This window comes from Neoarius graeffei, chromosome 8, assembly GCF_027579695.1.
Source record: "Neoarius graeffei isolate fNeoGra1 chromosome 8, fNeoGra1.pri, whole genome shotgun sequence".
Taxonomy (NCBI): domain Eukaryota; kingdom Metazoa; phylum Chordata; class Actinopteri; order Siluriformes; family Ariidae; genus Neoarius; species Neoarius graeffei.
This window is the reverse complement of record NC_083576.1, coordinates 13,697,551-13,719,470: the sequence shown is the minus strand read 5'-3', so window position 1 is coordinate 13,719,470 and position 21,920 is coordinate 13,697,551. Positions and strand designations below refer to the sequence as shown.

General features: G+C 40.4%; 2 protein-coding genes across 3 annotated transcripts in view; one reads left to right on the top strand and one right to left on the bottom strand.

The window, feature by feature from the left end:
• Positions 1-1,637: 1,637 nt before the first annotated feature.
• On the top strand, positions 1,638-13,913 carry tmx2a (thioredoxin-related transmembrane protein 2a). Its single transcript, XM_060927315.1, has 8 exons — positions 1,638-1,826; positions 5,367-5,427; positions 8,397-8,510; positions 10,345-10,421; positions 10,526-10,632; positions 10,764-10,829; positions 10,967-11,096; positions 13,758-13,913. The coding sequence occupies exons 1-8, from the start codon at positions 1,638-1,640 to the stop codon at positions 13,911-13,913; spliced, it is 900 nt and encodes a 299-aa protein (XP_060783298.1).
• A 3,257-nt stretch (positions 13,914-17,170) lies between these two features.
• Positions 17,171-21,920, bottom strand: part of zdhhc5b (zinc finger DHHC-type palmitoyltransferase 5b) — a 28,230-nt gene continuing 23,480 nt past the window's right edge. For both annotated transcript variants that reach the window (XM_060927313.1, XM_060927314.1), the window contains exon 12: positions 17,171-18,849. In XM_060927313.1, the coding sequence (XP_060783296.1) occupies positions 18,744-18,849 (106 nt within the window). In that variant the 3' untranslated portion in view covers positions 17,171-18,743. The remainder of the gene's footprint in view (positions 18,850-21,920) is intronic.

Here is a 21,920-nt window from a genome sequence, read left to right as displayed (position 1 = left end):
TTTTCCATCAGCTAGTTTTGATGTTATGATTCACGGGAGACTTTGAAGTGAGTTTTCGTAGCTTTACCTACTTATTTTTTCAAATCAAACTGATTCTTGTAAATAAATAACTATTTTAGAATATAACTGAAGTTGTTTTGATGAAAAATCTTGAGAGCTTAGTGGTCGGAATGATATTTTAAACAATCGGAAGTCAGAAACGCAAGTGTCAATTTCAATTCAATTAAATTGGAAATGTTTATTGGATGTGGCTCAGACACTTTTTTCGAGGTTTGCCTTGAAAGCTGTGAATATTAGGATTCATATTCTTTAATATAAACACTACTAGGCCCTACGTTTGAGAAATACAAAAGTCTACAGAGCACGAAGAGGGGATTAGAAATAGTCTTTTATTACTTTTTTATTGAGTGTACCAATTTAACGGTTTTATCTCATCTCATTATCTCTAGCCGCTTTATCCTGTTCTACAGGGTCGCAGGCAAGCTGGAGCCTATCCCAGCTGACTACGGGCGAAAGGCGGGGTACACCCTGGACAAGTCGCCAGGTCATCACAGGGCTGACACATAGACACAGACAACCATTCACACTCACATTCACACCTACGGTCAATTTAGAGTCACCAGTTAACCTAACCTGCATGTCTTTAGACTGTGGGGGAAACCGGAGCACCCGGAGGAAACCCACGTGGACACGGGGAGAACATGCAAACTCCACACAGAAAGGCCCTCGCCGGCCACGGGGCTCGAACCCGGACCTTCTTGCTGTGAGGCGACAGCGCTAACCACTACACCACCGTGCCGCCCACGGCTTTACCTAATTAGCATAATTAATATTAATTAAATACTACTTTGCATAATTTGTTTTTACTCATTTTTCAAACTTTGTATTCAGTATCCAACCATCTATGTGCCTGCCAATTTCCATGGAAATATCTTGAAAAATAGAAAAGTTATTAAGAAAAAACATTTGATCTCATTGGTTAATGAGGCCCATTTTGGACCATGTGATCCTCATACAGAATATTACATCCGTTTAGTAAAAATTAAGCCGTTTCTTCAATCTTTGATTTGTAATATCTCAAGAACGCATAAACATATTTTAACTCTGTAAAAAGTATATTGTTCAGCATTCAATTCTGATTTAAATTCAGTCGAGAGCAGTTTCGAGCAATTTGGATTGAATTAGAATTTTCACCTGATATGCCTACTGTGAAATATAATGGTGGATTATTGGCGTTCTGCAGCCGTTCCTCACATTGTAGTCCAACGGCTACTGAAAACTGCTTCAGTTCTGCTAATTACCAGGATATTTTAGTTTAAAGCCTGGTTGCCTCTGCCAGGAGGTTCAGATGTGGCCTTAGAGGGATCAGCAAGACATAATATTTGAATAAATGCTAAACTAGGAACATGCTACATACCTTTGCTATTATTAACACACAATTTGTCTTACTATCCTTACCAACCAAATGTCTCTGTAGATTATCATTACATATTCTTGTCCTTGTGGGGACACATAGTACCCTCCAAGATATAAAAACCACACACACACACCTGTTGCTGTCCTGTTTCTGCCTCTCACGCCTCTCTCTTCTGCCTTTTCTCTCATTACATACACTTTTTTTTCTCACTCCACAAACTATGGGATTAATCACCGGCCTCTTCGCATTTTTCTTCAACCTGCCACAGATTTATAAATGGCTCTTAAAGCCATATTATTTGCTGTCATTTCTTCTGTCTGTTGCTTTCCTTGCTGTGCGGAAATGCCCTGGTGTGTGTGAGCACTTACCCTCTCAGAGAGAAGACGGAGACTCCTGCAGCTTTGACTGGGTTAGTTAAACATGCTTCACCTCGCAGGTTACTAAAATCTATTTTCCCTTTCCCTCATACACTGTAAAATGTCCTGTGATCCTCTTACTTAAAAACAGTTATTAAACATTGTTGTACTTTTAATTCAAGTAAAAGTCCACTCTGAAACACATTAATGATGTTTATATTGAAATATGTGTGACGTGTTTAGTGATCCTGGTGCTATTTTGTTAGTTGATGCTGTATTTTCATTATTCCAGTGAAAAGTTAACGCTTGTGTGCCATGCTGATGTCACAGGATGACACTGCTAGTTCAATTACACTGGTGTTTATTAGGTTGTATTCAGTCATGTGACTTTTGCTTGCGAGGTTACTTCTGGTGAATGAAGTGGTGGTCAGGCAAACCGATTTGGCTGCCGTTTTGTAAAGAGCTAGTGAAACCGTCTCCGACTATTTTCGCAGTTTAGAGGCCAATGCATGCTCAAGATACCTTCAGAAAGTTGCTCTTTGTGATGGGATAGATCCTTACACACTAGTAAAGAAGGATTTTTCCTATGAGTTGGAAAATTATCCATCCGTTAAGTTCCCCGGCATCTCAAACTACCTGGTGCTGCAGACATCGTTCTACACGGACAAACAGATGAAAAAATGAAACGGTATAGAAGAAAACAACTTTTTATATGTGGCTGGGTTAAAGATCTGGAAATCAGGACACTATAAGATAAATCCCTGTATTGTTTTTGCCCGGGTAAGGAGGCATTTTTGGGCTTTTTGTCCACGCCTTTGCGATGTTTGGTAGGACGCTATAAGTTTTAGTTTCGGGTGTAAACAAACCACAGACGCTCGATTCCCAATCCTCCCTGCTCTTCTCTTCCAGGTAAATCATTCATAAAGATCCACAGAAAGCCCTTTAAAGATCTAGGGATTGGTGAAACAGGATGGAGAAGTTATCACGGCTCACTGTAACTGCACGGCCGGGGAAGCAGTTTCGTGCTGTTAACTCGTGAGCTCTGCTTTTGTGTTTACGTGGATCGTCTCGACGATCTTATCTCTCTAGTTCAGTGTAGCAGCCCAATCTACATCATCGTCCTTGTAAAGATTACTCAGACATCCAGATAAATGAAGTGAAAACATAATGTTTTCATAATGTGTTAGTTTATAAAATGGCAACCAGGATCAAACAGTAAACAAAAACACGTCTGAGGACTGAAGCATCTCCTGAACTTCAAAACATCATGAAATAACAAAAAATGGTGAGAAAAGTGATTTGCAAATCCAAACGGAATAAATCAGAGGAATTTACAAACCTTTCACGAAGTGATCAGTGCAAACTCGAGCGTTCTTCAACTTGGCTCCCTTGAACCCTTCACAGTGAAGGGTTCAAGAGCCAGCTTTCTCATCATCTTTTGATAAAATCATTCACGGGGAACCCGGAAGAAACTTTTATCAGTTTCACGGTTTGTTCGAGTCAAGCAGCCCAAAACGATGCAAGCGTTGGGCATTTTAACGACTAGCAAGGAGTCCCAGTGATGGTAACACTTTGAACAGTGAGCTCAGCTGACCACCACTTCATGTCTTGCATATCTAATGAGGCAAATACAGTGGCATGCAAAAGTTTGGGCACCCTTACTGAAAATGTCTGTTACTGTGAATAGTTAAGTGAGCAGAAGATGAACTGATCACCAAAAGGCATAAAAGGTAAAGACGACACATTTCTTTTCAGCGTTTTCTGCAAGATTTGCGTATTATTTTTGTTTTGTACAATTGGAGAGTGAGAAAAGAAAAGGAACACCACGCGAAAGTTTGGGCACCCCAATACATTTGAGTTCTCAGGTAACTCTTACCAAGGTTCCAGACCTTAATTAGCTTATTGAGCTGTGGCTTGTTCAAATTCTTCATTAGGAAAGGTCAGATTATACAGCTTTGAAAGGTGTATAAATTCTCTGACTCCTCAAACTTGTCCCTAAAATCAACAGCCATGGGCTCCTCTAAGCAACTCCCTCGCATTCTGAATAATAAAATAATTGATGCTCACAAAGCAGGAGAAGGCTACAAGAACATAGCAAAGTGTTTTCAGGTAGCTGTTTCCTCAGGCTGTAATGTTATTAAGAAATGGCAGTTAACAGAAAGAGTGGAGATCAAGGTGAGGTCTGGAAGATGAAGAAAACTTTCTGAAAGAACTGCTCGTTGGATTGCTAGAAAGGCAAATAAAAACCCCTGTTTGACTGCAAAAGACCTTCAGAAAGATTTAGCAGACCCTGGAGTGGTGGTGCACTGTTCTACTATGCAGCGACACCTGAACAAATATGACCTTCATGGAAGAGTCATCAGAAGAAACCCTTTCCTGTGTCCTAGCCACAAAATTCAGCATCTGAAGTTTGCAAATGAACATCTAAATAAGCCTGATGCATTTTGGAAACAAGTCCTGTGGACTGATGAACTCAAAATAGAACTTTTTGGCCACAATGTGCAAAGGTATGTTTGGAGAAAAAAGGGTGCCAAATTCCAGGAAAAGAACACCTCTCCATCTCTGAAGCATGGGTGTGGATCGATCATGCTTTGGGGTTGTGTTGCAGCCAGTGGCACAGGGCACATTTCAGTGGTCGAGGGAAGCATGGATTCGAATAAATACCAGCAAATTCTGGAAGCAAACATCACACCATCTGTAAAAAAGTTGAAGTTAAAAAGAGGATGGGTCCTACAATAAGACGATGATCCAAAACACACCTCAAAATCTACAATGGAATACCTCAAGAGGCACAAGCTGAAGGTTTTGCCCTGGCCCTCACAGTCCCCTGACCTAAACATCATTGAAAATCTGTGGATAGATCTCAAAAGTGCAGTGCATGCAAGACAGCCCAAGAAACTTGTAGAACTGGAAGCCTTTTGCAAGGACGAATGTGTGAAAATCCCCCAGGTAAGAACTGAAAGATTATTAGCTGGCTACAAAAAGCGTTTACAAGCTGTGATACTTGCCAAAGGGGGTGTTGCTAGGTACTAACCATGCAGGGTGCCCAAACTTTTGCTTCGGGCCCTTTTCCTTTGTCATTTTGAAAATGTAGAAGATGAAAATAAAAAATTGTTTTTGCTTAAAATATTAAAGGGAATGAGTCATCTTTAACTTTATGCCTTTTGGAGATCATTTCATCTTCAACTTGCTTAACTGTTCACAGTAACAGCAATTTTGACCAGGGGTGCCCAAACGTTTACATACCACTGTATGATGTCAAACACAACCCACCCATAGGAGAAATAATTCGAACATAAGGGTTCAGGTTCTGCTTTTAGCTCCTGAAAACAAGAGCTTCTTTTTCCTCTTGCCATTTTCAAACAACATTCAACATCATGTTAATGAGAAGTCCATCACAGAAGGAGTGGAGACACTGGTGCAAATGTTGGCACTGCAGCTATACAACAGTTACAGTAGAGATGAAGAGCATGATGTTGCTACTATGTTAGCATCAAAGCTGGAGCTCTTTATTACGATGACTGTTTAGTTTACAATCATTTGGTCCAAGATCATAAATCTGGATAATATTTTCATCCTGAAATGTGTTTCAGAGGGAGGTGGAGATCCTCATGTTCCTCAGTGCTATTGTCATGATGAAGAACCGCAGAGCGAGTGAGTGGCTGTCCTGGACTCATTCATCTCATCTCATTATCTCTAGCCGCTTTATCCTGTCCTACAGGGTCGCAGGCAAGCTGGAGCCTATCCCAGCTGACTATGGGCGAAAGGCGGGGTACACCCTGGACAAGTCGCCAGGTCATCACAGGGCTGACACATAGACACAGACAACCATTCACACTCACATTCACACCTACGGTCAATTTAGAGTCACCAGTTAACCTAACCTGCATGTCTTTGGACTGTGGGGGAAACCGGAGCACCTGGAGGAAACCCACACAGACATGGGGAGAACATGCAAACTCCACACAGAAAGGCCCTCGCCGGCCACGGGGCTCGAACCCGGACCTTCTTGCTTTGAGGCGACGGCGCTAACCACTACACCACCGTGCCGCCCCTGTCCTGGACTCATTCTTTCTTTATGTTAAGTAAGATAATAATTTGCAGTTAGGCATTTTAATGTCTATGACAGTTTATAAGTATGCCACATTCCAAAGATAATATTCTGACATGTTGTTATAATTGTAAGTACAATACATATGAAGATATAAATCCTAAACCTACATTCCAATCAGGAACTATGTAAGGAATAAAACATTTCGAGGTGTGATGTTATGGAAAAATAATCAACATTGATACAGCTTGATCTAAAGCAGAGTTAAGGTTCATACCTCAATGTTGTTAATTTTCTTTATTCCTTTTACACCTCAGCACGTTGCCAATGATTGTGATTTTATTTAATAACATTTAATTTAATCCATTTAATTATAACTGATGTTTAATTATATGTTTAATTATATGTTTAATTATAACTGATAACAAACCAGTTCCTGGTAATATTTACAGCAGTGCTGGAAAGTTTGTGAACCCTTTAGAATTTTCTATATTTCTGCATAAATGTGACCTAAAACATCATCAGATTTTCACACAAGTCCTAAAAGTAGATAAAGAGAACCCAGTTAAACAAACAAGACAAAAATATTACACTTGGTCATTTATTTACTGAGGAAAATGATCCAATATTACATATCTGTGAATGGCAAAAGTATGTGAAGCTTTGCTTTCAGTATCTGGTGTGACCCTCTTGCGCAGCAATAACTGCAACTAAATGTTTGCGGTAACTGTTGATCAGTCCTGCACACTGGCTTGGAGGAATTTTAGCCCATTCCTCCGTATAGAACAGCTTCAACTCTGGGATGTTGGTGGGTTTCCTCACATGAACTGCTCGCTTCAGGTCCTTCCACAACATTTCGGTTGGATTAAGGTCAGGACTTTGACTTGGCCATTCCAAAACATTAACCTTATTCTTCTTTAATCATTCTTTGGTAGAACGACTTGTGTGCTTAGGGTCGTTGTCTTGCTGCATGACCCACCTTCTCCTGAGATTCAGTACATGGACAGATGTCCTGACATTTTCCTTTAGAATTCGCTGGTATAATTCAGAATTCATTGTTCCATCAATAATGGCAAGCCGTTCTGGCCCAGATGCAGCAAAACAGGCCCAAACCATGATACTACCACCACCATGTTTCACAGATGGGATAAGGTTCTTATGCTGGTATGCAGTGTTTTCCTTTCTCCAAACATAACGCTTCTCATTTAAATCAAAAAGTTCTATTTTGGTCTCATCCATCCACAAAACATTTTTCCAATGTTTGTCCACGTGATCTTTAGCAAACTGCAGACGAGCGGCAATGTTCTTTTTGAAGAGCAGTGGCTTTCTCCTTGCAACCCTGCCATGCACACCATTGTTGTTCAGTGTTCTCCTGATGGTGGACTCATGAACATTAACATTAGCCAATGTCAGAGAGGCCTTCAGATGCTTAGAAGTTACCCTGGGGTCCTTTGTGACCTCGCCGACTATTACACGCCTTGCTCTTGGAGTGATCTTTGTTGGTCGACCACTCCTGGGGAGGGTAACAATGGTCTTGAATTTCCTCCATTTGTACACAATCTGTCTGACTGTGGATTGGTGGAGTCCAAACTCTTTAAAGATGGTTTTGTAACCTTTTCCAGCCTGATGAGCATCAGCAATGCTTTTTCTGAGGTCCTCAGAAATCTTTGTTCATGCCATGATACACTTCCACAAACATGTGTTGTGAAGATCAGACTTTGATAGATCCCTGTTCTTTAAATAAAACAGGGTGCTCACTCACACCTGATTGTCATTCCATTGATTGAAAACACCTGACTCTAATTTCACCTTCAAATTAACTGCTAATCCTAGAGGTTCACATACTTTTGCCACTCACAGATATGTAATATTGGATCATTTTCCTCAATAAATAAATGACCAAGTATCATATTTTTCTCTCATTTGTTTAACTGGGTTCTCTTTAGCTACTTTTAGGACTTGTGTGAAAATCTGATGATGTTTTAGGTCATATTTATGCAGAAATATAGAAAATTCTAAAGGGTTCACAAACTTTCAAACACCACTGTAGATCAAGCGCATTAATATAAACATGTTATTTCAAATAGTCAGTATTACTGCTGCGATAGAGAATTAATCAACACCATCTGACCAATCAGATTCAAGAATGCAACAATGCTGTGGTATTAGGAGCCCTGATATTACATTACAATACATTAGAGACATTTAGTGGACGCTCTTATCCAGAGCAACGTTCAACAGAACCTTGACATACCCACAGCAGTGGGCAGCCCAAGGAGCAGTTGGGGGTTAGGTGTCTTTCTCAACAGTACTTCAGCCATTCCTGCTGGTCCAGGAAATCAACCCAGCAACCTTTTGTTCCCAAAGCTTCTTCTCTAACCATGAGGCCACGGCTTCCTCATATAAATACCCTGAAGAGTAGATTTACTGTATGTTGTTTGTTTGTTGGGTGATAACCTCATATCACGTTCAGATTTCCCTTGTTTACTCTGGACTGTAGTGTCCATGTGCTTGGTCTATTCAGAATGATGAAAGTGTGGGAAACATTGCTTGCTCTTGTCTGTGTTATCAGTAACTCTGGAGCAGCATTTTGGAAATATTTTCCTCTTCAGTAAGGTGGCAAACTTGGTGCTGTTCTTCAGAGTGGACCTGAGATTTGGCCTCCTCTACATCACACTGTGTGTCGGTAATAAAGCTGATAATATGCATTATATTTTATATATCCACACCTTCTCACCAACACGTGTCACATTGCACTCTGTAAGTATTTGAACAGACACAATTTTTGTAATTTTGCATCTGTACACCACCACAATGGATTTGAAATGAAGCCATCAAGATGTAAGTGAAGTGTAGACTTTCAGCTTGGCAAAAATATTGTATTAACTATTTAGGAATTATAGCCATTTTTACATAAACTCCATTTTTACAGATTCAAAAGTAATTGGACAAACTAATCTACAACCCCAATTCCAAAAAAATTGGGATGTTATGTAAACTGAAAATAAAAACAGAATGCGATAATTTGCAAATCATGGAAACCCTATATTTCATTGAAAATAGTACAAAGACAACATATCAAATGTTGAAACTGAAATTTTATTGTTTTTTGAAAAATATATGCTCATTTTGAATTTGATGTCAGCAATACATTTCAGAAAAATTGGGACGGGGCAGGTTTACCACTGTGTACCACCTCTACTTTTAACAACACTCTGTAAACGTTCAGGAACTGAGGAGACCAATTGCTGTAGTGTTGAAAGAGAAACTTTGTCCCATTCTTGCCTGATAAACAATTTCAGTTGCTCGACAGGTGGGGTCTCCTTTGTCATATTTTGCAGTTCATAATGCACCAAATGTTTTAAATGGGAGACAGGTCTGGACTGCAGGCAGGCCAGTTTAGCACCTGGACTCTTTTAGCCTGGAGGACATGGTGTCCATGATTTCTAAAAAGAATTTCTACTTTTGATTCATCAAATCTTGGGACAATTTTCCACTTTGCCTCAGTCCATTGTAAAAGAGCTCGGGCCCAGAGAAGGTGGTGGCGTTTCTGGATATTGTTGATATTTGGTTTTAACTTGCATTTGTAGAGGCAGTAATGAACTGTTTTCACAGACGATGGTTTTCTGAAGTGTTCCTGAGCCCATATAGCAATTTCCACTACAGACACGTGTCTGCTTTTAATGCAGTGTCGCCCGAGGGCCTGAAGATCACAAGCATCTATTGTCGGTTTTCAGCCTTGTTTCTCACATACAGAGATTTCTCCAGATTCTCTGAATCTTTTAATGATATTATGGACCAGAGATGATAGGATCCCCAAATTCTTTGCCATTTTACATTGAGGAACGTTATTCTTAAATTGTTTCACTGTTTGCCCACGCAGTCTTTCACAGAGCGGTGAACCCCTCCCCACCTTTACTTCTGAGAGACTCCGCCTCTCTGGGATGCTCTTTTTATACCCAATAATTGGCCTGTTGCCAATTAACCAAATTAGTTGTTGTTTTTTTAGCATTACACAACTTTTTCAGTCTTTTGCTGCCCTGTCCTAACTTTTCTGAAATATGTTGTTGATAGCAAATTCAAAATGAGCATATTTTTCAAAAAACAATAACATTTCTCAGTTTCAACATTTGATATGTTGTCTTTATACTATTTTCAATGAAATACAGGGTTTCCATGATTTGCAAATGCTCACATTCTGTTTTTATTTACTGTTTACACAGCATCCCAACATTTTTTGGAATCGAGGTTGTAATTTTAAATATAAGGATTATTTTTAATACTTGGAAGCAGATCCCTTTGCAGTCAATGACTAGACAATTGTGTACTTCAAACTTTGTGGCAACGGTTTGGGAAGAACCACATACTTTTTGCCATATAGTGTATCATTCATGCACAGAGAAACACCTTATTAAACATGAAAGGAATACTATAAACATGATTCACCAAATTATAATATTTGTGTACTTTGTGAAACGCTGATTTATATTATTTATCTGAATGAATCCTCTAAACTACAGTGTTCCTGATCACATGTAAACCTCCCATCTACATGGGTCCGGAACACATCACATACTTCAATGACAAAACCATAGATGTGAGTATAGCACAAAAGACCATCAAGGGTTTGTTTAACTGCATACAGTTGTTTATATTTTATTATTATAATAGTCTGAAATTATACTTATTTTGTGACATTAGGAAGAACTGGAGAGGGACAGTCGAGTAACGTGGCTTGTCGAGTTCTATGCCAACTGGTCCTCAGAGTGTCAGTGTTTTGCACCTGTTTTTGCCAATCTCTCGCTGAAGTAAGGCAGCAAATAAACACTCAATATACAATCAATACAGAGAAAGGAAAACTAATATAGGTTTGAACTAATACTGTCTGCAGATTTTATATATGTACATGTAAAATGCAGTTCATCCTTATATCTTGCAGGTATAACTGTGCTGGACTCAAATTTGGAAAAATAGACATAGGACAATATGCAGGTGCTGCTGAGAGGTGAACCAACTTGTCTTTCTCTGAAACTGTAAACAATGGTGTGATATAAGGGGTCAATAACTACAAATCTAATTACAAAGTAATCTATATGCTGGATAAAATGGGCAGAACCTTTATAAACGTATTTCTGTGCTCAGGTATAAAGTAAGTCTCTCGCTGCTCTCCAAGCAACTGCCGTCTCTGCTGCTGCTGCAGGGCGGCCGTGAATTTACGCGTCGTCCCCAAGTGGATAAGAAGGGAAGAGCTGTGAGCTGGAACTTCACAGAGGTAAAGGGTGCATCAAATACTAACTACAGGGGGTGGGACTGGTCAAAAATGTTGTGCAGAAGTGAGCAGCATTCATCAGAGTTGCTTTTGAGGCAGGCAGAATTGGTCAGAACTGCTTTTAGAGCAGGCAGGATTGGTCAGAATTGCCTTTGAGGCAGGCAGGATTGGTCAGAATCGCCTTTGAGATGGCAGGATTGATCAGAATTGCTTCTGGAGCAGATAGTATTGGTCAGAATTGCTTTGGGGTCAGGCAGGATTGGTCAGAATTGCTTTTAGAGCAGGCAGGATTGGTCAGAATTGCTTTGGGGTCAGGCAGGATTGGTCAGAATTGCTTTGGGAGTAGATAGTATTGGTCAGAATTGCTTTGGGGTCAGGCAGGATTGGTCAGAATTGCTTTTGGAGCAGGCAAGTTTGGTCAGAATTGTTTGTTGGGGACAAGCACCATTGGTCAGAATGCTTTTGGAGTAAGAAGGATTGATCAGAATTGCTTTTGGAGCAGGCAGGACTGTTCAGAATTGCTTTTGGAGCAAGAAGCAGAATTGCTTTTGGAGCAGGAAAGATTGGTCAGAATTGCTTTTGGAGCAGATAGGATTGGTCAGAATTGCTTTTGGGGACAAGCAGAATTGGCTAGAATTGCTTTGGGGAGAAGCAGGATTAGTCAGAATTGCTTTGAGGAGAAGCAGGATTGGTCAGAATTACTTTTGGAGCAAGGATTGGTCGGAATTGCTTTTGAGGCACACAGGATTGGTCAGAATTACTTTGGGGCAGGCAGACAGAATTGGTCAGAATTGGTTTTGGGGCAGGCAGGATTGGTCAGAATTGCTTTTGGAGCAAGAAGGATTGGTCGGAATTGCTTTTGAGGTACGCAGGATCAGTCAGAATTGGTTTGGGCAGGCAGACAGGATTGGTCAGAATTGATTTGGGGGCAGGCAGACAGGATTGGTCAGAATTGGTTTGGCGGCAGGCAGACAGGATTGGTCGGAATCGCTTTTGAGGCACGCAGGATCGGTCATAATTGGTTTGGGGCAGGCAGACAGGATTGGTCAGAATTGGTTTGGTGGCAGGCAGACAGGATTGGTCGGAATTGCTTTTGAGGCATGCAGGATTGGTCATAATTGGTTTGGGGCAGGCAGACAGGATTGGTCAGAATTGCTTTGGGGGCGGGCAGGCAGGATTAATCAGAATTGCTTTTGGGGGCAGGCAGGATTGGTTAGAATTGTTTTTGGAAGATGAGGCAAGATTGGTCAGAATTGATTTTGGAGGAGGAGGCAAGATGATCAGAATTGCTTTTGGGAGTAGGCAGGATTGGTCAGAATTGCTTTTGGAGGAAGAGGCAAGATTGATCAGAATTGCTTTTGGAGCAGGCAGGATTGATCAGAATTTCTATGGGATCAGAAGGGAGTGGGATTAAAAATAAACTATCATACACCTCTAGATTTTATGTACTACAGCCTATGACCTAGAAATCAGTTGAAGCCTGCCATCTTCAAGGACATATCACTTAAGTAAATGTGCTCAGAGGAATCAAGCAAAAGGAGGTTTCTAGATCAAGGGTACACAGATACTTCCGACCCGGAAATCTTTTCTGTTTCTTGTTGAGGCTTGTGATGCTTGTAATTGTGCTAATGCACAATTAATGTAATGTTCACAAAGAACAGAGTCTACAAGTACAATTCTTTGAAATAAAAACAATTTAAATGTATCGGACATTAACAGACAATTAACACCATGCTGTGTATCGACAAATCCGGTGACCAATGTTTGTATTCCGCAATCTTGCATCACTTCCATTACTGCAGTGGCAAGTCGTAGTGACGAAAAACAAACTACTTGCCCATTCGCCACATTTAAAGTGATGAAGTGTAACATACTGTATTAACGTCGACTGTACTACTCTAGCTAGCATAATCATTCACGTGTTGCATTTCACCATTACAGACCAGTCACATTATTTAAAAAATAATAAAAATATGTACAACTTTAAGGTATTCGAGATTATTTAATTTATTGCTTGGCTTGTGATGACCAACTTCCGTTGAACATTTTGGTCCTCTGCATGCCCAGGGAATCTGTGTGAAGTGTATAGTCTCTGAGAGGGGAACCCTTCATGAACTAAAATGCTTGTGTATTTCACATTCAGTCCCCCCCCCAAAAAAAAAAATTTGAAGATTGCCACTACTTTTGGAGCAGCTGAGAACTGCACAGGTTTTTCCTGATTTCATAGACATCACTATCAAAAATAATGTTACATAGAAAGTAAATGTAAACATAGAACACTGCATACTTCTGAGGACAGCTTGCATTCTGACAAGCGCATCTTGTAGGGAGACATCACCGTAGTAATAGCGACTTGTTTTCTTCTGATATTTCCCCGGATTTGTCTGTACACAGACTCATTCTTTCCCATCAGCAAGAATGATATCTCAGACTGGGCATCTCATTTGCCAAATATGTTTGTCCTGATTTCCTCCTGTGCAAGTTTCCTTTCCTTGCATCCTTTACTCATAGTCTTCAGGATAAGAAGCTAAGAAGTGAATAAAGGAAACAAGGAAAGAAAATGAAGAGATGCAACTAAAGAAATGAGTAGTGCCCAAAGAATGAAGAAATAATGCTCACTGTGGCCATGATTAGGCTTGAAAACCCATTTTTATGTTTTGGCAGGAAAATATCATCCGCGAGTTCAACTTGAATGAAATACTTGAGAAATGTAAAAAGCTTGGCAAGGGCCGGAGTGAGAAGATAGAGGATCTCCGACAAGAACAAGCTGATGGAGATCAACCACTGATGGAGGAGTCGGAGAGCAAAAAAGACAGATAAAAGCAGAATCTGGCAAGATTGATGAAAGACAAGATATCTGGTTTTGTACCTCTGTAAAGCACAAGTTAATAAATTATTAGTGTTAGTGTTCATCTGTTGAAGTTGCACAGCTTTTGTTGTGGATATACCAGTGTGTCTCCTGGAAAGCACAAGAAAGGAATCGGTGTCCTTTGGTGATAAGGCAAATTTGTCTCCATCCATCCATTATCTGTAGCCGCTTATCTTGTACAGGGTCGCAGGCAAACTGGAGCCTATCCCAGCTGACTATGGGCGAGAGGCGGGGTACACCTTGGACAAGTCTCCAGGTTATCGCAGGGCTGACACATAGAGACACACAACCATTCACACCAGGGCTTTACATTAACTTTTTTGTTCACCGGCCACTGTGGCTAGTGGTTTTCCCGAGTCACTAGCCATTCAGCCTTTTCACTAGCCACAATTTTGTTGCCAGGAAATCGCAGTTTTTTCTTCACCATGATATGTTAAAGTTCGGACGATATAGATTTAATTATGAATGGCAGCGTATAATGTATCTCTACAGTAGCACTCAAGTATTCAGTGCTGTTAAGGTAGCTCCCTATATGAAAACATGCAACCAATTCAGACAAAAATATAAACAGAGTATTCTGTTTATTGAACTCAAATTCAAGCCCCTTACAATATGAAATATCGTATAATATGAAAAATAACATTCAGTACAACTGAACTGATTCTAATATTAAAAGTCCAATTCAAAACATTTATCATTGAAAAACATTTGATGTTTTGATATGCAAGTATTATATGTGTATTATCAAGTATCTCATCTCATTATCTCTAGCCGCTTTATCCTGTTCTACAGGGTTGCAGGCAAGCTGGAGCCTATCCCAGCTGACTACGGGCGAAAGGCGGGGTACACCCTGGACAAGTCGCCAGGTCATCACAGGGCTGACACATAGACACAGACAACCATTCACACCTACGGTCAATTTAGAGTCACCAGTTAACCGAACCTTCATGTCTTTGGACTGTGGGGGAAACCGGAGCGCCCGGAGGAAACCCACGCGGACACGGGGAGAACATGCAAACTCTGCACAGAAAGGCCCTCGCCGGCCACGGGGCTCAAACCCGGACCTTCTTGCTGTGAGGCGACAGTGCTAACCACTACACCACCGTGCCGCCCCATTATCAAGTATTATGTATTATCTATTAATAGTGTGTGTGTGTACAGTATGTGTGAACATGTGTAGAGAGAGACATTAAATGTCCTCATTACATTCATCATCAGATGAGTCTGAATGGTCCATGAAAAATGGTCTTCGTGACCTGAGGCTTCCAGCAGGCCGGAAGTTGATAGCTGGGTCGAGATCAACTTCTTTACAATCGCGTCAACGTTTCTAAACAGCAGCTCCATCCTCTCCAGCTCAGCCGACTTCATGACAGCCAGGGACTTGAAAGCAATGCTGTCCTGTAGTGAACCAGCCGTCTTTGCCGGTTTTGATGTTATAGTACCGATGTGTGCATTTGACTTTTCGTGGTCCTTTATAGTTTCGAGTTTAAAATTACTGGTGCCTGTCTTTGCCAGACTTTCTACAGTCTTCACAGTACATGGTATTTTCGGTTTTGCTATGAACTAGCCAATCTCACCTGAACTTCCATTTGTCATTCAACTGTCTTATCTTCCTATTAGCGTCTTGTTCATTTCCATGGCAGTAGCCAGCTATGAGGCCCCCGAGGGCCGGACCTCGGTCATTTTTAAGAGCTGAAAATACATTTGTACGCTAAATATTCAACTGGATAAAAAAATAAAGAATAACATTAAAATGTCTCTGTAAAAAGTGCATTGTTAATTATGTTAAACGTTGATTCTGTCTTCTGTGTCTGTTTCACGCTCGTGGCTCTGAGACCAAGAACACAAAAGCGAATGAGCGCGCGACTCGGGGGAGGAACGCAGTGCAGTAGACACGGGTTTCCATGGTAACCATCAGCGCACTTTCATCAAGCTGTTCAATTTACATTTTCGAAGCAGCGCAGTTGTAGTCTGCCTTGTTTGTGATTTTAAAAATAAATCATTCGATAAGCCAAAGCAATAGAGGGGAAAGTTTCAACTTATGTTTGTCTTGGATAACTTTGCCTAAAACAGTGGTGTATACTGATTTTTTTTCCCAGAATTTTTTTTTTTGTGTGTAGGTGTAACAGATGCCAGATTGTTAATGTATCTTAGTTCCATAGGCTACATGGTTAGGGTATCTTTTTTCCTCATTGCTTGGGCCAGATCAAACCATGAAACAAGCTTAAATTATTCTTACTCTTGCCACATACATAATTTTTTTTTCAAAACTGATGGTATTCAGTTCAAACACCATTAAAAGTAATTTCAGGAATAGATCTCTTGTGTGGCGTGTAATTCACCCCTCTCATTTAAATATGTCGAACATTTTTCGGCGTGCACTTTGCACATCACGGACCTCGGTGATTTTAAAATGCTGCTCCGGCCCTGATCATCTCTGCCCCTTTTTCCTGAGCAGCAGGGTTTGAAACTCCAGCTATATGCCGCCACATAGTGCGCTTGTCAGTTGTCAGCAACTTTGTTGCTTCGTTCATTAACCGCAGGTTAAAGTATCACTGATTTTATCTGAGACGTTAAAGTACGTTCTCAACAATTCTAACGTCAGAATGTTTATGCAGGTGCTCATGGGAGTTGTAGGTGCGTAATATTACATTGCAATGCGTTTATTATATCAGATGCCTTCAGAGAAAACTACAATTAAATATATTGTCATACCACAGAATAAATCACCCGCCAAAGTGGCTAGTGGGACTAAAGTCATTACCCGCCAAAGCCAAATTTTACCCGCATTTGGCTAATGTAAAGCCCTACGTAAAGGGCTACGGGGATCGTACATGGCGTGGGAAGGACTTTGATTTTGATGTTCCACAACATTAACTATAAACGGGTAAATATGTTTTAAAAAATTCTAACCGTTGATAAATTGCTGTGGTATAAGTGACTTCAGTGGTATAAAAAACACTTCAGGATGTGTTGCTATACGAAAAGAAACAACTTCTGCATGGTAGTTAACATCAAGAGCGCATCGTTGATTCTTTTCCTACATCAGCATGCCTTGCCTTGTTTATTCCCTTACATTATTTATCCAGAAACTTTTAAAAACATCACCAACCACACCTTTAAATATACGAGTGGAAGAATATAAGAGTGGAAGTTTACGTTCAATATATAAACCCATTCTGTATTTTGAATCAGTAAAACAGTGAAATTTCAGTGTTGCAATATTATTTATTGTTCTGTTGGAAATGTGTTGGCTCACGTGACCCAGTGTCACCTGCATTAAAGGAATACAGACAGGTAGAAAAAAAAACCTTCACCCTTTGAACTTGTCCTGTTAACACGTGCAGGTAAATTACATTTAAAAAGGCTTCATAAGGCCATGGTGGAAATGACAAAAGGTTATCAGTAAAAATACTTGTGTGTGTGTGTGTGTGTCACTGCATAAGCTCTTTTACGTTACACAGACCGTTCACTGGTCCTCAGATCTCAAAGCTAAACTTAAACGTAATGCGTACATATTCTCTTTTCGTCTGTTACTCACTCTCTCACACACACACACACACACACACGCTCTTCTTAGCAGAGTGTCTGAAGAGCTTCAAAGTTGGAATGTGCTCTAGTAGAATAGTTTGAGACATCAAAAATTGTTTCTCTGCCATTTTCTCATGCTCATTCACACACACACACACACACACACACACACACACACACACACACACACACACACACACACACACACCAATTCAGCTTGCAAACCTCAAAGTGATAATGGTCAGGAGACATATCATAATCCAGCTCTGAACTGCAGCAACAACTTCTTATAAAAAGAAAAGAAAAGAAAAGAAAAGAACAAGAATAGTTCCCCCGTCTCAGTGGCGTACTGCGCATCCAGCATGTACTAACACAGGACCAGAGCCCTCTCCTCCGGCTAACGACTGAAATGGCTCCTTCCTGATTGATGGACAAATAAAAACCAAAAGGAACCCTTATCTTGCACAAAAAGCATTCAGTATCCAGATAGTTTTTCCATCACAAAACATTTTGTGCTGTAATGATTCAGATGTTACATTCATTCTTCTTTACCAAGTGTGCTGTCTGTCAAAAGTAGGTCCCTGACTACACTTGTCTCTTTGGCTGTCAACTCCAGCTCGGGTTCTGACTGGCTGATGCAGCCGTCTATTATATCCAACAGCAAAACAACAAAAAAAAAACCCTCAAAAGCAGTGCCTACGGTACGTGCTACTATGATTGGCGTTCCTATCAAACATATTCAATAAATCTTACAATATACTGAATCAGTACCTGTATAAAATAATATTAGGAAAAGAAACATAAAAAATACAAGTAAAATGAAAGTCCCTGCGGCGTATGCAGGAAAAACAACTTGGGATTTTGATTTCCATTGGAGTCTATGAGCAATTGTTCATACAGCAAGGTCGGCAGGCAACTCCAGCCTGGATGGAACAGCCTTCGTGGATCTTAAACGATTCTTTAAATATGTAAAAAAAAAAAAATCAAAAATCATGGAGATTCATGTACCATGATATGGAGAATAAGAAACTTGAGCCAGGCTCTTTATTCACTAATCCACATTTTAGCATTCTTCCTCTAAAGGTGGATCAGTTACGAGTTTATTTGTTTTCTCTTTTTTTTTCCTCCTTTGTGTCTTTATACTTTGATTTCTTTTTTCTTTTTTTGGCTTACATGGATGATCTGATCTCTGGTTGCCCTCTCAGAAGACGACGCGAGTGAATCCTGTGCGTCATTTAAACAAAAACAGCTCATACTGAAATCTCATAGGTTGTTCCTCCGACGCCGCTCACTTTCTTCACACCACCGCCAGGTTTGTGCGCGTGGGAGCTGTGATTGTTCAGTCTCTGCCTAGAGCTGGATGAATGATCGGAAAAAAGAAGAGACACAGGCGTAAGTAAAATAAACAAAAACACAACACAACGAGGTTGTGTTAGTAAGTTAGGGGCTAGGGCTGGGCATTACATCATGCTCATCATTTCATGATATTCAATTACAGTGCCTTGAATAAGTATTTACACCCCTTGAACTTTTCCACATTTTGTAATGTTTCAACCTGAAACTGAAATGGATTTTGCTCGGATTATACGGGCTGTTTCGCAATCACGGTTGTCTTTCTGAATAACACCAACTAACTCCTGCAACTAGGTCCAGTATACTGTATATACACACTGGAGTGTCTTGTACCTTATTTTACAGGGACACACCAGCCCTACCTACAGCACTAATGTCTCATAAGTTCTTATAAATATGTCTGTAAGAGTCAAATCCGGGCTCGGTTTTGACCTTGAGGTCGTTTCTTTGAATTCTACTTTCATTATTACATTTAGATTTTTCTCCAGCTCGATGAAAAACAACCCTTTTTCTGAGGTCCAGGAATCTCCTTTGTTTGTGCAATGATACATTTCCACAAACGTGTGTTGTGAAGCTCAGACTTTGACAGAGCTCTGTTCTTTAAATAAAACACGCCCACACTCACACCTGATTGTCACCCCATTAACTGAAATCACCCGACTCTAATTTCATCTTCAAATTAACTGCTAATCCTAGAGGTTTGCATACTTTTGCGACTCACAGATGTGGATCATATTTTCCTCAATAAACAAATGACCAAATATAATATTGCTGTCTCTTGGGTTCTCTTTATCTACTTTTAAGACTTGTGTGAAAATCTGATGATGTTCTAGGCAGTGTTGTAGTTGAATCACTAAACCTCGAGTCCGAGTCCAGTCTCGAGTCCCCAGTGTTCAAGTCCAAGTCATTAAAAAAACCTTCAAGTCGAGTCCGCTACTGATCCGAGTCGAGTCCGAGAACAAGACTCCAGCCGTACCATTTGACGGTGGCTGTTTCAGCGCCATTAACATTAGTTCATTCCTGAACATGGCGTATGAACAGGTGAATGTGCTTCTCTTTATCAGGGAGTGTGAAGTATTCTGTTAGAGATGGTTGGGAGATGGATGTACAGTAAGTGCAGAAGGTGTGTTTATTAATACAAGTGAAGACGGTAAACAATCCAGAACAGCAGGCAAAATTATAAAACAGTGAAACAGGCAATAGGTCGAGCGAGGCACAAACAGGCTATCGTAGACTCGGCAGAATCAAAGACGAGAAACAGGAAATCAGGAAACCAAACAAGGAAATAAGGCTCGGTAACGTGTCAGTAACGCAACTCAATACTTCCCAAAGTAAGTGCGTTTTCACAGTTTTTATCTAGGCACGCTGATTGCACCTTAATCCTGTGCAGGTGCAAGTCATTTACGGCGCATGCAAAAGAGTCCGCTTAGGACACGCGCTCTCTGGAGCGCACCCAAGAGTCTATCTGATGTACGTGCCAAGGCGCACAGGTGTGACACTCTTGCACGAAATTAGTACAAAATTAATGTAGATATAAATATCTTATGCCAAATTATTATGGCATGTTACAAAAAATACAGAAAAGATCCGAGTCCTGGTCTCCAATTTACAAGTCCTAATGCAGTTAATGCACGGGTCCGAGTCATCAGTGCTCAAGTCCACGTCAAGTCACGAGTCCTTAAAATTAGACCACGAGTCGGACTTGAGTCCGAGTCCTGGACTTGAGTACTACAAGCCTGGTGTTAGGTCATATTTATGCAGTAATATGAAAATTCGAAAGGTTCACAAACTTTCAAGCACCACTGTATATCACAAAACAGCCCATAATACTGAAGGGAGAAGAAGATCAAAGAGGGTGAATACTTATGCAGTACTGTACATTGTATCTATGGTTATTAAAGGGGAACTGAAGTCATTTTTAAACTTGCTTTATTTCTTAATTAACGTATTATTCAATTACGTTTTCGGTTTTATTAACCTCATATCGTGACTCGTATTGGCATATAATATTACATTTATCAGCCTTTTCGGTTTTTAGCCACATTGAATATAGTTCATATGGTCCACAGCAGGCGTCGCTTATCCGCGCGATCTTCACGAAACTTGTGCGAGACTTCAAACGTGAAATGTCGGCGCCGCCATTTTGAAAACTGTTTACACAGTGGCCAGATCGCCGCATCATTCCACTTTAGATTAATTTTGAGATCTTCCAGCTTCATCAGTGATGGAGATTATTCCATACGACTTCGAACCAACGTGGAGTAGAGAAGAGTTGGAAAGACGACAGGATAAGGACGAGTCTGTCGCGCTGGTATTTACATCATTGCTGTCGCACAATTAAAACACGCCAGATCAGGCGGCTGGTGGGTTTTCAAAATAATAAATACATGCATGTGTTTTTGTGATTAATACATATTATACTGAGCGCATTTCCCACATAATCCTCACTAAGGTTTCAGACAGTGCTACAAAATGGCGTCCACACTATATAGTGCACTATATAGTGAGTAGGGAGCGATTTCGGACACAGGGAAAACTTCCGGCTTGATTACGTCAGCATTCGAAGGAGGGCGTGCGCGTCCTTTGACAACGTTGGCAGATGTTGGTCACTTTGATTTCCGCTGTACGTTTTACTTCCGTTCTACGAAGTCTTGCACAGGTCTCAGCGAATCTCATTTACGGCCGTTGCTTTGACACATGGACTGATATATTACAGAGCATATTTCAAACACTCATAACTTGCTATAGTGGTGACAAAATGGCTGTCAGAAATGCATTCCTATATTTAATAAAATCAGATAAATAGAATTTTGATAATAAAAAATTTGCCTTCAGTTCCCCTAAAATATGAAAATTTCTGCTTCTTTTCTTCAAGATAATAGAAGAAAAAAAATCTTCTACCTAACCTAAACCTAAGTTTCCCAATGTATTGCCTTTTCCTTTACAACAGTGTGTGTGATACATGCAGGGTGAGATTGAAGCATGCATGTTTTATCATAAAGATTCACACACACACACACACACACACACACACACACACACACACACACACACACACACACACACACAAAACA